Source organism: Psammomys obesus, unplaced genomic scaffold (assembly GCF_907164565.1).
Source record: "Psammomys obesus unplaced genomic scaffold, mPsaObe1.curated_primary_1811, whole genome shotgun sequence".
Classification (NCBI taxonomy): domain Eukaryota; kingdom Metazoa; phylum Chordata; class Mammalia; order Rodentia; family Muridae; genus Psammomys; species Psammomys obesus.
The window spans coordinates 62,170,542-62,186,688 of record NW_026585504.1 but is presented as its reverse complement, the minus strand read 5'-3'; the positions used below and the strand labels follow the sequence as shown (position 1 = coordinate 62,186,688).

At 38.3% G+C, this 16,147-nt stretch overlaps 1 protein-coding gene across 1 annotated transcript in view; it reads left to right on the top strand.

Moving 5' to 3' along the window:
• The window catches only part of Dpp10 (dipeptidyl peptidase like 10), a 706,326-nt gene that overhangs the window by 640,505 nt on the left and 49,674 nt on the right, over positions 1-16,147 (top strand). Inside the window, exons 13-15 of the mRNA XM_055601904.1 lie at positions 743-850; positions 11,244-11,335; positions 11,940-11,987. Coding sequence (XP_055457879.1) covers positions 743-850; positions 11,244-11,335; positions 11,940-11,987 — 248 coding nt within the window. The remainder of the gene's footprint in view (positions 1-742; positions 851-11,243; positions 11,336-11,939; positions 11,988-16,147) is intronic.

The following is a 16,147-nucleotide window of genomic DNA, read 5'->3' as shown; positions in this document are numbered from 1 at the left end:
ACACACACACACACACACACACACACACTTGCAACTGCATGTCTCTCTGTAAATGGATGTTTGACTATTTTAATTTTATTTTAAAAACATAGTAATTATATTTATGTATGTCACTGTGGTTTAATTAAAAACTCATCTGAAGTACAGAGCAAGGAGTGGGAATTTTGTGTGTGTGTGTGTTTGAGGAGAAATAAACATTAATTACATAAAATTGAGATCAAATTCCAATCATGTGACATTTTACTTTTTGTATTTTCAATAAACATTGTGTGCACTATCAGAAATGAATCATCTGATTCATTTCTTCGTAAAAAGATTTTACAAAAAAATGTTTCTTAAAGACTTTTATGATTCAAAAAAAATCTTTTGATGAGCTGGTTTATATAATTCATTCACCTTTTTATGATGTTTGAAAGTTAAAATACCAAGTGCAAATTCAGGTCAAGATATAAAAGTTCTTGCATGTATTCATTTGACACAGGTCTTCAGTCTAATTTTTAATCATTTTGATCCCCTTTGCGTGAAACTTCACTGTTCTTTCCACTTTTGATATTAATATACATAATGTGACATTTAAGTTCATTTTTTAAATTCTAAATGCCACGTTTTGTTTTTTTTTAAAAAACAAAACAGTTTTTGTTTCCCTAACTAATTCAAAATCAAACAACACTCTGTGCTTGATGCTGAGTAGAAAGCTTCCCCTAGAGGTTCTGAGATTATTCTACAACCTTCTTCATTATAGAACGAGGAACCTGTGTTTTCCAGAGATGGAAGCAAGTTCTTCATGACTGTTCCTGTCAAACAAGGCGGCAGAGGAGAATTCCACCACATAGCTATGTTCCTGGTCCAGGTAGGTCCTGGGATCCTTCCTTGGTTTAGCTTAATTAGGGTCAATGTTCTTTCCTTTTATTTTTATTTGTGTGTGTTGGTGTGTGTGTGTGTGTGTGGCATACACAAGCAGTGGCCCACCTGTAGAGCTCAGAAGACAGCCTTTAGTGTCAGTTCTTCCCTTTCATCTTCTCTGAGGCAGGGTCTCCTGTTGTTCAGGTCTGCTTACTCTAGGCCAGCTCACCTGGGACTTCTGGAGATTCTCCCTTGTCTACCTCTCATCTCCCCATAGGATTACAGATGCATGCTACCAATTTTGGTTTCAATATGTGTTCTGGGTATTCAAACTCATGTCCTCAATCTTATGTGACAAAAGCTTTATCAACTAGGCCGTATTCCTACTCCCAGAGGCCTAACACATGTGTCATTCAGAGCCTACCATGAGTGTCATGACACTAAGCACATGGATCTCACACATATTTGGGGGAAATGATACCATCAACACAAATACACTCAAACTTCATCATTACAGTGTCAACAACATTTAGTCAGACATGTGATGTCATGTGAATTGATGGCCTTACATGCAGTTTTATGTATTCATTTAAACAGAACTCCTATCACCCAAGGTGAAGATGGTCTTACTATATGATGACCTTGAACTTCTGTTTCTCCAATTCCATCCCTAGTTACCATCATAGTTTATGCAGTTTTGGGATCAAATCCAGGCTTTATGTATGCTAAACAAGTGCTCTCCCAACTGAGCTACATCCTCAGCCCTAGAATACACAACACTTTTTGTTGTTTTGAGACAGTCTCACTAGGTAGCTGTGGCTGTCCTGGAACCCACTGTATACACCAGGCTATCCTCGAAGCCAAAGATCCAAGGGCCTCTGACTCTTGAATGCTGAGATTAAAATTGTGTGTCACCACATCCAACTGGTATATATAACTTAATAACTAGAAATCATGCTAATTTCAAGATCTGGTGACAATCTAAAGAAGTTTTGCTCATTAAATACACATTTTCTATTTTGTATAAGTAACGCTCTCAAGCCATTATGTAGGTTTTGAATGTTTGGACTGGCAATATGACTCAGTAGGTAAAGGAACTCACTTTGAAAACCTTGTGACCCGAGTTCCATCTGCAAAACCCACTTCATGATGAAAAAAGAACAAAACGTCATCAGTCTTCTACATGCATGCCCTTGAGTGTTCAGACACATATGTGCATAGTATATCCGCAATAACAGTAAGTGAATATTAACTTTCGAATATTCAAAACTGACTAAATCAATCACTATCAAAATGAATTAGTACCGTAAGTTGAAAATCTAGTATCTATTCCTGAAAATGCAATGCAAATTTTAAAATACAAAATAAAGCTAATGTCTTCTCAATGAAGAGGAGGTCATGTTGTTTTTAGAGACTTCTTGATGAGAGGAAGGAAAGGTTTCTTTCTTCTAAATCTCAAAAGAATTTTAAAAATTTAAATTATTTCAAAATCAAAGTTTATTAATAGCTGATTTAAATATGTCAAGATTAATGAGTCAATTTAAATTTAATTTTCAATAAGGAACATCCAGGAGGAAACAAGCACCCTTGGAAGTAAACATCCCACTCACACACAGAGAGAGAGCTTTATAATGACAAGTAATTGGAAGAAATCAAAAGATTATGAGAGTTTCATAAGCATGTAGCCAAAAGTACCCAACTTTAAAAATGTAAATATAAATGTGGCATAAAATACCTCACCAACTTGCTTAATTTATGTTCTCAGATCCTTCAACTCGTGTGATTATTCTAAAGCTGATGTAACATTAATAAAACTCATTGGAGCATCCAAAAAAACAGAAGGGGGCTGGCTGGGAAGCAGAATGTGTCCACAGGAGAGGGAGAGACAAAAGAGTAATTTGAAAGTGAATGGGATCCAAATACATGATGTACATGTCTGAAAATGTCATGATAAAACCCATCGTGTACTATTCGCATATACAAATGAAAACATTATTTAAGTAGAGCAGTTACTATTATCTGTATGCATATTTGTATCTAGCAATTTTACTGTGGATTGAGAAAATTTTATGGCATTACCTAAACTACAAAGTTACCTGAGGTTTTTATTATTAGACAATCTTCACAAATGCGCCTTTAATTTTAATCAAGATTGAAATTAAAAAATTAGGACATATATAATTTCTACAGCAAAGAGGAAGACTGATTTTCATGGTATATTATTAAGGTGGAAAAGTAGACTGGTTAATTACATACTCATGAATAATGCAATTGTATTTATTCCTAAAAAATATATGCATTTACATAAAAATAAATTTCTGGCTCTCTCTGGGTCACATGATTGTTTGGAACAGGCAGGTAAAATTTTCCATGTTAAAAATGGGTCATTAGGAAATTACTTTATCTTTGCCTGGTAAACCTTGTAATCTTGAGTACTAGGAAAATATTTTGTCCAATAAATTGCACTTTATAGATATTATAAATAATCAGGAAATTTTACTGAATCTTTATTTTTAAGATTCACCTTATTATTTAATTGCGTGAGTGTGAATATGTATCTATGCATGTCTGTGTGTGTGTGTTTGTGTGTGTGCCCTTGGAGGCCTGAAGTCAATGTTATATCCTCTAGAGCTAGAATTACAGCTGGTTGTGAGCCAACCAACATCAGTGCTGAGATTCAAACAGAGACCCTTTAAAACAGCAGCATATCCTCCTAACCACTGAGCTATTTCTCTATTCTTTATTGAATTGTTACAACCCAATACTCATATTTAACCTTTCAACAGAGGACCCAAGTTTGGATTCTTCGCACCTGCCTAAACGCCAGGCATGGTAAAGCACCTGTGATATTTGGGGGGGATGAAAATAGGTGGCTCTCCAGAGCTTACTGGCTTTACAGTCTAGCTAGTTTAGGAGCTCTGTGTTCAGAAAGTGACCCTGTCTCAGAGGCCAGGCAAAGGCAAAGCCTCTGGCTTACACACAAAGGGAGAGACGCACATACACACACATGTTTATGTATTATCACACCAAAGAAGAACTTCACAAATAAACTGGATAGTGAAGGTGAGATTTTGTCCTCCAAAGAAGGGACCTTTCACAGTTAAGAATTTCTCTTTACATATTTTGAAATGTTTTCTTTATTCTTGAGATTTTATATATGTGAACAATGGAGTATGATGCTTCCATGTTCCCCCATTCTGTTCACGTCTCCTTTGGTACTTCTCTCCCCATCTTCATTTTGTTGTTGCTGTTCTGTTATAACCACTACATATAGTTAGTGTTGAACATGCATACCCGGGTAGAACAGCTGCTGGACTATGGGAAATGTAGCAACGGTTACATTCTCAAGGAAAGAATGAGTCTCCTCCAGAAACTCTCTGCTGCCAGAAGCTCTTTAAGAAGGAGTGAGTTTTTCTTGAAATTCCTTTGAAAGGAATTTCATTTGTCGCTAAAATAGACTGGAGTGCAGCCACATTCATTGTTCCTGCAGTGTCCAGAGGAGCCTCACAGAGCAGTCATGGTGACTTTCTTCATTTTTCATATAGAGTGTGAAAATCGTCCATTGATGTAGAAAATGTTTTGCTCTATTCTGCTTGTCGTTTAGGGCATTTATAACTTGCCTCACTGAGAAAAGAATGAGACTGTGGTATTATTTGTGGGGATCCTGTAAGTTGGCTGACATTAATGTACATGTTAGGGACTCATAAATTTATATTTAGGTGAACACAGTTTATCATTCACAGATATGCACTGAGATCTCACACATGTGTACACACACAGGTGCAGCCAAACACACAAAGACACACACACACACACACACACACACACACACACACATACACACATGCTTGCACCGTTTGAGAACATATTTTGAAACTTCTTGTTTCAATTTAATAACAGCCATAAAACAGTTTTATTAATTGTATAAAACTGCTTATATAGAGTCAACATAACATTTTTGAAAAAGTACTACCTGAGCAAATTAATGAGGGGATAAATAAATGCTTTTCAGTCCTGTCATTCCTTTTATTGAGCTTTTTCATCAATGGATGCATTTATTTCCAGTTCCTTTTTGCATTAAAATAAGAATTTTTTGAAAGATCTCAATCAATGTAATTTGGGTTTGGAACATTTAAATAATGATATATAATTTTTCTTATACCCTCGAATAGACATCTTATATTTTGCTTTTAGCATATTCTGAATTGTTATTGCAATAGACCTGTAGCATTCACTCAAGCAGACTTGTCATGCTTTTTAAATTATTCATTTTCAACATTAAAGTTATTCTGATCTTTGATGTTAGATTAGCAGACAAGCATTCTTACTCATAAACACTTCTATATTCAATTACCCCACAAGAATCCATTTCTAAATATTCAAAGACTCTTAAGTGTGTTAGTCAGGTTCTCTACAGGAACAGAATTGATAGAATAAGTACATAGTAAAAGTGGATTTATGAGATTGACTTACATGTTAAAGTGGGAAGCCCAACAACAGCTGTCTCACACTGGAAAAGTAAAGAATCCAGCAGATGTTAGATCCATAAGGTTAGATGTCACAGTGGTCCTGGCCAGGCCCTTAAGACCTAGAAATTACTGGAGAGCCATCTGATCCAACTTCACTATATATTTAAATCCTAAATATTGTTTGATTCTAACATCAACAAAAAGGTGCAACATGAATAGGCTCGATGACCTTACCAGCCAGAATAAAGGCAAGAGAATGAAAGCAGAAGCAGTCCTCCTTCCACAGCCTAGTGTTTGGACCACCACAGGGAGGTGCTGCCATATTAGGTTAGATATCCCCACATCCAAAATCTGATCAAAGCAACTGTCACAGGAAACCTCAGATGATTGTCTCCAAGTCATTTCCATATCCAGTCATGTTGACCACTCAAATTGCCCCTCCACCCCATTTCACCAAGTAAATCACAGGCGAGTAATGTGTTTGTTTAGGTTTCATATTTACTTCCAAGTGGCTCAGGAAAACAAAGCACCATCATCATCATTGAAATAGGAGCTCACACTGCGTCACTCAGCACGGCACCGCTGGCCTTGTGTCATCTTCCAGTTCCTGCCTTGGGGCAGTAGTCCACTGCTAATGGGCATGTACAGAATGCTGGTCAAGGTGGGCCCTGACAACACAGTGGCCTGCAGTCAGAACATCTGCCATTTTCATCTCCGAGGCTCAGCTGTGTTGGAGAGCTTCCTGACTCACTTAGGGCAGGTTCATTTGTTTGAAGTGGTTACTGAATGAGACCAGTAAGTCTTTGCAAACATTGTGCTCCCTTGCACAAGTGTAGATAAAAATATCAGAAGGAAAGCCGCCCAAGTGCTCTCGGGCGCTCTTCAGGCTGGAGTGTACGGGTTGGGCTCATGAAACTTTAGTGTTTGTTTGTTTTTTGTTTTTTTTTCACATTTATAGAATCTATCCCTTGTTAAGGCCATTCAATAAAGTGAAATACTTCTTTTATTTTTCTTAGCCTCCTATGAAATATGAGTATAATTTTATGTAAAACGGAGCACAGTCCTCAGAGTTCAGACCCAGCTCCCAGAAATATCTGGGCTTTCTAAGAGCTTTGGCTCTTAGAGAAGCAGGGACAGGAGAAGTGACAGATCTTGCTGACTTGCAATTAGGTCTTGATACAGATCCCAGCTTCAGGAGGAGGTGGTCATCAGCAGGATAGGAGAAGGGTACTGTAAGAGGACACACAGTATTCGCTTGTGGCCTCTCCCCATGGACTTAGGCGTGTGCACTTTCGCACACATGCACATAGGCACAGATACATGAACATAAATGAACAGTTGCTCTCATGAACACTATGTTTTGTTGAATGTGAAATTATTCCTATCAGCAGTTATTTGCACAAGACCCCTCTACTCTTTTCTTTGCTGTGGCAAAGTGCTCAGCAAACCTAGCATGAGGGTATATTATTTATTTATTTATTCTTTTTTAACAAACGCCCCCAGATGTAGGGGACTAGAGGAAGAGAAAAGGGAGTGCAGCTCCAGACCACAACCCCTCCCCACCCACCTCTTCCCCTTAGACAGTTACAATGTCTACATAAGCCCCAGGGGTGGAGACAAGGGGAACTCCCTCAGCAGGGTGGAGGTAATCCAGGATGCTTGTCCCCACCCCATCCCCCAGGGACCCAGGCTCCTCTGCTCTTTGGTGAGGCTCTTCTAGGTTAGGTGTCCCTGTCTGTTCCCAAAGCTTCAGCATCCAATGCAGCTCATCTGTCAGAGAGGCCTGCTGGTAGAGGTTGAGTCTCTGAGTTCAGAATACTCCACTGTAGGTAGAAAATGGGATGCCACCTCCTGCCCCACCCCCTCTTTCTCTGTAACCTATAGGTCCTGCTCTTCATCCCCACCCCTGTCCCAAGACCTGGCTGTGTGGATCCTAAGTTCCTGCTACTTGGGTCTTGTTTTCACCTGCCAGGCCCTTCCCCCGACCCTCTCTTGGGGCTAACAGAGCTGCACCCAGTAGATCTAAAGCCTTTATAAGATTATCAAAATCTGAGCAGCAACCTTGGGGGACCTGGGTCAGGAAGGGTTTATTTTGTGCACACTTTGAGAATACAGTCCATCATGGTGGCAGGAGCTTACTGCTAGCAGCATCGTTTCCACAGTCAGGAAGCAGAGAGATGAGTGCTCACCTCACTTTCTCCTTTCTATTCAGCCTGAGATTCCAGCCCATGGGATGGAGCTGCCCACACTTAGGGTGTGTCTTCCTTTCTCAGTGAATACAAGATAGAGATTCCCTCATAGGGACATCCCCGGAGAAGTGTCTCGTAGGTGATTCTAAATCATGCCTTGTTGAGGTTCAAGATTAATCCTCACAATATCTCTCCCACTCAGAGAAGGGTGAGCAGAGTTTCCAGACTACTTGAGATAAGCACTTGCATTGTAATCTTCGCAAATTGTTGTACTTACCCACTGTGTCTATACAGCAATGAGAAGCTTCACTCAGGAGAGCTGACAATTCCACTAAGAACAATTTTAAGTCGCATTATTGATTATAAGTGCTGCAGAGAATCACATGCTCACAATTCATAATCCTATCACCTCATCAACCTAATAAAAGTTTTTCATTAAATTTCACTACTCTATCTGATTAGGACATTGTCTGAAAACAATGAGTTCATTTCCTGTGATGAATAGACAGTAAATTAAATCATCGTATTTTTAAGCAGCACATTACTTCCCTTTTTCAGAGACCATAAACTTTAGGCAGAACTTAGTATCAGATATTGAATAAACAGGAATTTATCAGGTGACTAGCACTGGTAAATGTGCTGGCATGCTTTCAGTTTGTGAATAGAAGTGTATGGTTCAGATTTTACTTCTTTGCATGATATTACCAATTCAGAGTGTGTGTCTGATGTCTAGTCTCCTGAAAAAGTACTCTATTGTAGATTCCCAGCCTTCTTTGGAGAATGAATGAAGTCTTATGATTGTTTCCTGTTTTATTGGCATCTAACTGGTTAAAATCTCACAGATTTCCTGCCATCCTTGCATTTTTCACCTTTGGTCTAAAGTGTGTTAAATCATATTATTACCTCAGACAGTAATAAAGAACTTGATGTACTGTGAATACTGACAGCCAGAAAGCAGAGAATTTATAAAAACAAGATTACTCACATTCATTTTCTTAATTTGACGCAGAATCTGGAGATGTGGCCCAAACTGTGGGTCACATACTATGTAGCCAGGCTGTCATACAGTTCCAGTCCTCAGCCTCAGCCTCCTGACCAAAGAGATTTATGGCATGCACCAACACAGGAGGCAGGAGTAGAGCATTCAGGACACGGATAACATGTAGATACATACTAAGAAGACTAAGAATAATTTAAAGATAGATTCTGTTACTATGGAAACAGAGTGGCATATAGACCATGTGTTTGCTTTATGTTTCAAGTAGGAATGGCAGTAAGATATCATAAGACAATTCCCCCATAACATATATCCATACTGAGAACATAACTACATCAAGAATATCTTGGGAATATTTCTCAAGTAGCATTCTCTCAGGGCAATTCTATCAAACTGTGAGTTAATAACATCAGTTACAACTTTTCAGAAGCCAAAGTTCTTAGTTTTAATAATTTTTTTTTATTCTTGACATGTTAAATACAATGAATTTCTCACTGTATCATTTATCTGTGTTCCACATATCTAGTTCTACTTTATTTGCTTGTAAATTCTCTAATACATGAGCAACACAGATGTTGCTCATGTATTATTTCCGACTTTAATTTTTTCAATGTCTTCCTTTGTGTGTAGATAGAGACCCTGGGTATGAGATGGGTGGACATCAGAGGATAACATTCAAGATTGAATTCTCTCCTTTCACTGTGTGCTGTAAGAATAAAACTTAGTCCAGCAAGCTTGTATGGCAAGCACGTTTACCCACTGAGCTATTCCCCTGGCCTTGGCTTTTAGTTTATAAGACACTAAAGATTTCAACACCCCTCAGAGCATCTAGTTCAGTGGCTCTCAACCTGTGGGTTGTGACCCTTTTAAGGGTCTCATGTCAGATATTCTGTATATCAGATATTTGCATTGCAATTCTTAACCATAGCAAAGTTACATTTATGAAATAGCAATGAAATAATTTTATGGTTGGGGGTCAGTACAACGTGAGGAACTGTGTTAAAGAGTCCCTGCATTAGGAAGGTTGAGAACCGCAGCTCTAGATGAAGAGCTGCCGTCAGTTAAGGATTGCTGAGAGTGAATGATTTAGGCTTTTTCAGGGATGAGCCCCTGCTAGGTTATCCAATCTTAAGTAGTAAGTATTAAATATAGTTGCATATGGCCGATACTAAATGAACTCAGTAGGTTGCATTTATATATACCTATAAGTGTATTCATGCATAAATATACATACATAGGTATATATGCATGTGTGAGGTCTATATGTGTGTGAGAAAGAGTAATAATTTTAAAAAGTCAAGAATTTGAAGGTGTGAGGGGGAGGGATAGATGAAAATATAGTAAATACAGTGCTCATGTATGAAATTCTCAAAAAATGTTAATGAAATTTTCCATATTATGATTTGATGATATGGGAACACCTTTCTACCAAAGAAAGATTCCAAAATGTTTAGAGTTCAAATACCCTGCTATAACCATCTTGCTTTCAAATGATTCATCAAATAAAAGGAAAAAGAACATTCAAAACATTGTCACTTGAGTTAATTTTATATTTAACTTTCTCAGCCTTTATGTATATTTTATATAAATAAAAAGTATAGTACCATTTGACAAAAAAAAAAAAAAAGAACGAAAAAATGTATGTGTCAATGAGAAAATCTGCATGGTGAAGAGCCAGGAACGCTCACATGCAGTGGACTCTAAATTAGAACAGCTGCTGGAAAGGCAAGTACCAATCATGTGTGGTGACACCTGCCTGTAATCAAGCACTCCTGAGGCTGACTCATGCATAGCAATACATGCTTGCTATCCAGAGATTGGGAGGCCGAGGCAGAACGATCTCCAGACTCAAAACCAAACAGGAATGTGAAAACCATCACAGGTTGAAAGCAAATGACCAAGAGCCCCAGCCCCAGGAGTTTTCTCAGCCATGTGCCTCTGGAACTATACAAATGTTTGATTTTAAGTACAAAAATGTGGGCATCACAGATGCAATCTAAAGTTATGAACTTCCTGCATTCTGTAGCACAGTGGGATGACTGTGGGAGACTAATATTTGGATATTTCAAAGCTAATAAGAAAGGTTGGCAGTATTCCTACCCCCAAAGTAGACATCTGCAGTAAAGGAAAAGTCAGTTAGCCTGATCTAATCAACATGTGCTGGGCTGAAATATCCTGTGAGTGGGTGCAATTACTCACACATATAGAGAGGAATGATAAATGTTTGAGGAGGCAGGCAGCTCTGTCCTGCTTTGAACATTATACAGCATACCAAATGTTACAGGAAGACACACATAAGAAAGGTGAAGAATAAATAGCACTGCTTAGTTGCAGCAAAGTTTCTTCTGAAATGTTTGCTGTGACACAAATATTTGGTGACTGCACAGCTGCCACCTATTTCGGTAAGACCAGGAAGGTCTGACAGTAGAAGGAAGCGCTTCCCTCAGGATAACTCACACCTGCATGCCCACCTGGTGCCTCCAGAATCCTGAATCGTTTATCTGTGGCACAGGAATAAAGGCACTGCCCCACCATGGTCTCTTTATTAGTCCTTGACTTTAATGTAGGGAATGGAATGTTAGTTGATAATTAGATGAAGCAAAAGCCGCCAGTGTTTTTTTTTGTTTTGTTTTGTTTTGGTTTTGGTTTTGGTTTTGTTGTTGTTTTGTTTTGTTTCTTTTTAGCCAGGAAGAATCTGTTTAAGTAAGAGTGAGAAATCAATATTTTCAATTTTATTTTTTGCAGAGTAAAAGCGAGCAAATCACGGTGCGGCATCTGACCTCAGGAAACTGGGAAGTGATAAGGATCTTGGCCTATGATGAAACAACTAAAAAAATGTGATTGTTTTTGCTTCTCTATGTGGGTTGGCCATCAGCATTCTCAAGAGTAATCTTTTCTATTGTTAGAGAATTATTTTCTTACCAAGGCCCTTGTTCAAACAATCTATCCATGTAATAATAACCCTCTCTTTAAAAGCATTTTCTTAGGACTGGACCACATACTGCTCTTGCAGAGGACCCAGGTTCTGTTCCCAGTACCCTTATCAGGAGGCTCACAACTACTTGTAATTCTAGCTCCAGGGGAATCTTTTGCCCTCTGCTGGCATCTATGGGCACTTGCATGTTGATGCAACTATACACAGATACACATAAATAATAATAATAAAAAAAATCATAAAACGCTTACCTTTGCTTAATTCATAGGCACTGCTCACAGATCTGTTTCTACCACATACTCTTAAGAGAGTGGAAAAGCTCAAGGAGCAGGGTGATTATTTTACAAAACAAGACAGATGCATTTCCCGAATGGAACAAATTCCCATGACTGAATAACAAAACATCCCATGCCTGTCTTCTTGACAGGTTAGAAAATTCAAGTGAAGACTAAGGGCTGATGAAAATAAATCTACCTCTAATGCTTTTGCCATTTTTTTCTCAACAGTTACTTCCTGAGCACAGAGTCTTCCCCCCGAGGGAGGCAGCTGTACAGGTAGGCGGTGAACTCATCCCCCCGGCTGACTTCTCAGAGGCCACCACCCCAAGATGACAAAGGCCTGGGGAGCCTCAACCCATTTCAATACAGCAAGGGAAAATTGAGTCTCTATGACAACCTTAAAGTCTTAGTCTTGTCTTTTGGGTGATGGACTCAGCAAGCTTATAGAGGAACACCTGGATTAGGATTTTCATTCTTGCTATTTACATTATTTTAATTTGCTGATAACAAAAACAAAAACAAAAAGATAACAAACAAAGGATTTAGCTTTCGCTTCAGAGAGAATAAAGGACCATTTATTCTGGATTCCAATATGAGTGGTCATGGCCTGGAAACAGAGACTTAGGTCGCCTCAAATACAGAGTTTCAGTTAGGTAACACTTTCACAGAGCTTTTTCAGTAAAAGGACAAAAAGGTCATAAATCAAGGTACTTTTCAAATGGGAACACCAGTGGGAACCTCAGGTAGAAAACTTACAGTTGTCTGGAAAAATCTGTGCTCTAGGCATCAGCGCTGGTATCTGATGGCATTCTTGGTTTAGAGGTTGGTAGAATCTTGGATTATATTCATACATTCCAAAGAGATTTCCCAAATAGTCACACAATGCTAGTTCATATACAGAGGTGGCCAATACATGGCTATTCAAGTGGCTAGGATAGCTCAAGATAGTTTGGCTCTGAACCTGCAACATTCCAACTTCTCCACAACCTCTGACTATGAAGCAGTCAACTGGTCTCTGTAAATGTTCCATGAAGTGTCTGCCTTGGAAATTTAGTTCACACTACAGACACACAACAATGAAGAAATTTAAAAATATGAGTCTAATATCCAAAATGGCTAATCATTCTAGAAAAAAAACTTCACACTTTTACGCCAGTCCTTCAGCTGAGATCCTGGGAGACATGCTCAGACCGGAGATTTCCCTGTCTCTTCCTCATTTGATTTGTTCATGTGCATATCCACGTGTCACTTTTCTCACCCCACACAGTGCAGACATTACATACTTTCCTAGTCTTGTTGAGCTTTCTGTACATCAATCAATGTGGCATGAATCTAACTCATGCCTCTGTAATATAATAGCATGATGGATGGGTCTCTGACTGCAAATTCCAGCAGGTAATGGCTTCTTTCTTTTATTCTTTGTCTTTTTTGTTTGCTATTATTGTCCTGAAGTTCATGGAATTAGATGAGATTGTTGGAGAAAGTTACCTTAACTTAGCCTAGGGTGTTGATTGCATAACTAAGATGAAGTAATGAAAATGTGAATATTCCACATCTGCCCAGCATTTCCAAATATGAAACTAAATTTATCAAGGGCTTAAAAATCAGCTATTCAGCATTAAAATATCTCCTCAATTCTGCAAGCTCTCAACAGGACCTCACAAGAATGACTTTTTATTTTGGGCAGGCAAAGGGGCTATTATTTCTGGATTCTCCGTGAACTTTCTGATTTCCATTTCACACACCCGTTTTTAAACATGTCAAGGCTGCTGTGTTTTATTCTCAGTGGAAATTCACCCTGTTTGAAAAAGTTTCACCTCTCCTTACCAAGTAGCCTAGATTTTTTTTTTTTTTGAGAGTTAAAAAATGTATATTGAAGACTGGGGATAAAGTGCTTACTTACCGCAAGCATAGGAACAAGAGTTTGGATTTTTCAATTCCTATAAAAATACAGGGTAGATGAAAATTCAAGATTTGAGAAGTGAAGATGTGGGGTTCCCAAAGCAAGCTGACTAGCTAGACTAGCCAGAGTAGGCAAGCTCTTAATTCAAAGAGAGACTGCTTAATTAAATAAAGTAGTGGCAACTGCAAAAGAGATCCACATGAACGTCCAGCCTCCATAGCCTGTATGTACACAAGAGAACACACCCTGGAGGATGGCATCTCTCACATTCAGAGTGGGTCTTCTCACATTAATTAGCAAAATTAAGAAAATACCTCAGAGATGTGCTCACATTTCAACCAAATCCAGATAACTAATCATTATGTTATATGAAGTTGACAATGAAAACTAATACTCAAAACCATTAAAATGTTTTAGAGATGTAGAAATACTTCATTGTATTTTATTCCTTTCATTAAAAAATAGATTTCATAAAAGAAATGATCATTGGAGATAAGCCTTGGTCAAGGGCACTGATAAACTTACTTGATGCTCTTTGCTCTTTTTAGTCTAAATATGTCTTGGATCACATCAGCTGTTTAAATGTGTAGGCTTAATATTTTGACTTTGCCATGGAAGTCAATTTTCCCATGACCTGGACTAGTGCAGTGGCCTGTGCTATTAAGAGAACACAGTGTTTTAAAATGCCCTCTTACATGGCTCATGAAGTGCCAGTTGGCTTGACAGTAAGATGGAGTTTGTCCCAGAAAACTCAATCTGTGTCTTACATGAGCTGTAAAAATGATCAGTGGTTGATTTAATGCATCAAAAAATCAAAACTGTTACCAAATCCAGTGTCAGTATTTTTGTCTAGAAGTACTGTATTTTTTGTTAGTTTTGGGAATGTCATAAACCGGGATTGTCATAAACTAAGTAGTGCAAATGGGTACTGGGGAAATAGGCAGTGGGCAAAGTATTTGTTGTATAAGCAAGAGGATCTGTGTTCTAATCCTGAACGCACATATGAAAAGTGCCCATGTATGCTTGTAATCATAGTGCTAGATAGATGGAGACATAGAAGAATCCCTGGAGATTGCCAGCCAGGCAATATAGCCGAAATGGCAAGCTTTGGGTTCAAAGAAATGTGGAGGGAAAAAGCAGACGGTGACACCAACATCAGCATTTGGTTCCTGCCCATACATGCATAAGAGAGTATTCCTAAACAAACATGCATATCACATCTGCACACGCAATAAATAAATAGGTCTCAAATACCAGTGTGAATCTCCAGGGAGCCTGAATGTGAAAGCTTTGTGGAAGAGGACAGAAGCAGAAAAGCTTAGTGTTAGCATCCTAGAGCAGACTCGTTCCAACATAGACCCTTACTTAAGCCCTCTGGAATGATGATTAGACATCACTGTGGATGTATTTGATAAAATTGAATTCTGCCCTAAGAATTGGTTAAGTGACAAAATTTATAACCATAGTTCAAATAAATTTATGTGATTATCTCACAAGTCATCAAAGGGTGAATTTATAAGTTCCTGGAATTTTTAAGTTCTGTGAACTGTAATGAGATCACAGCATTTCAAGTGTGAAATTGTAGCTCTGTAGGCTGCAAATAACACTAAGCCTGAATTTCTTCTCCCACTCCCATGTCCACATCTTCTCTTCTCGCAGGACTGTCATATGCTACACATCAAAATCAATATGCTTATTACTCACACATGTGGATACATCTCAATCCGTGGTCCTTTGTAAAATGTGTTTGAGAATACTTTGCTCAAATAAGCTCTTTTAAAAAGCTTTTGGTTAGTATGTATTAATTACACATAGTAATGTCCTCATGACATTTTCATACATGTGTATAATGTATTCAAATTACATTCTCTTACCTTGTCCTCCCCCACTCTTGTGGCTCTTCTTCCTCCACTCAGGAAATCTCCCATCTACTTCCATATAGTGTGTGTGCATGTTTGGGGGGTTGTTAGGGTTATTTACAGGAATACGGGCAACTTATCAGTGGCTAACCCACAGAAGAAATTGTCTCTCCTTCCCTCAGGAGCCATTAGCTGCCACAATCCCCAAGGACATGCATCATGAACACCCCTCTCTTTGGAGAGGAACAGAAACATATGTTTTCATTTGCTTACTAAGCTAATGTTACACTTAAAAGTATTTCTAAAATAAAACTTATTGATATGTGGTTTAATCTTGAAGGAATTTGTCATGCTTTCTGGTCTGAAGCACCATTATCATAAAATAAAGACAAAAACTTCCAGTAACCTTGCATATGTCAGTAGTATTTTATGTATTTTCATGCATAAGTGTAGTTTCTTCACTAAAAATTTCAGTGCCCACTTTTGATAGGAGAGTTAGAATACTGAATTTTAATGTTCAGGCTGTTGAGGTTACAAAGCTATGAGCTTCACTTAGGGGGAGTTGTAGAAATAATTATTCATCTTTTTGGCTGATATTTATTGAGGATTGCTTTATTTCTGCCACTGTGAACAAGTCTTCTTCTAGACTGTAGATACAAAGAAAATGTAGGGAC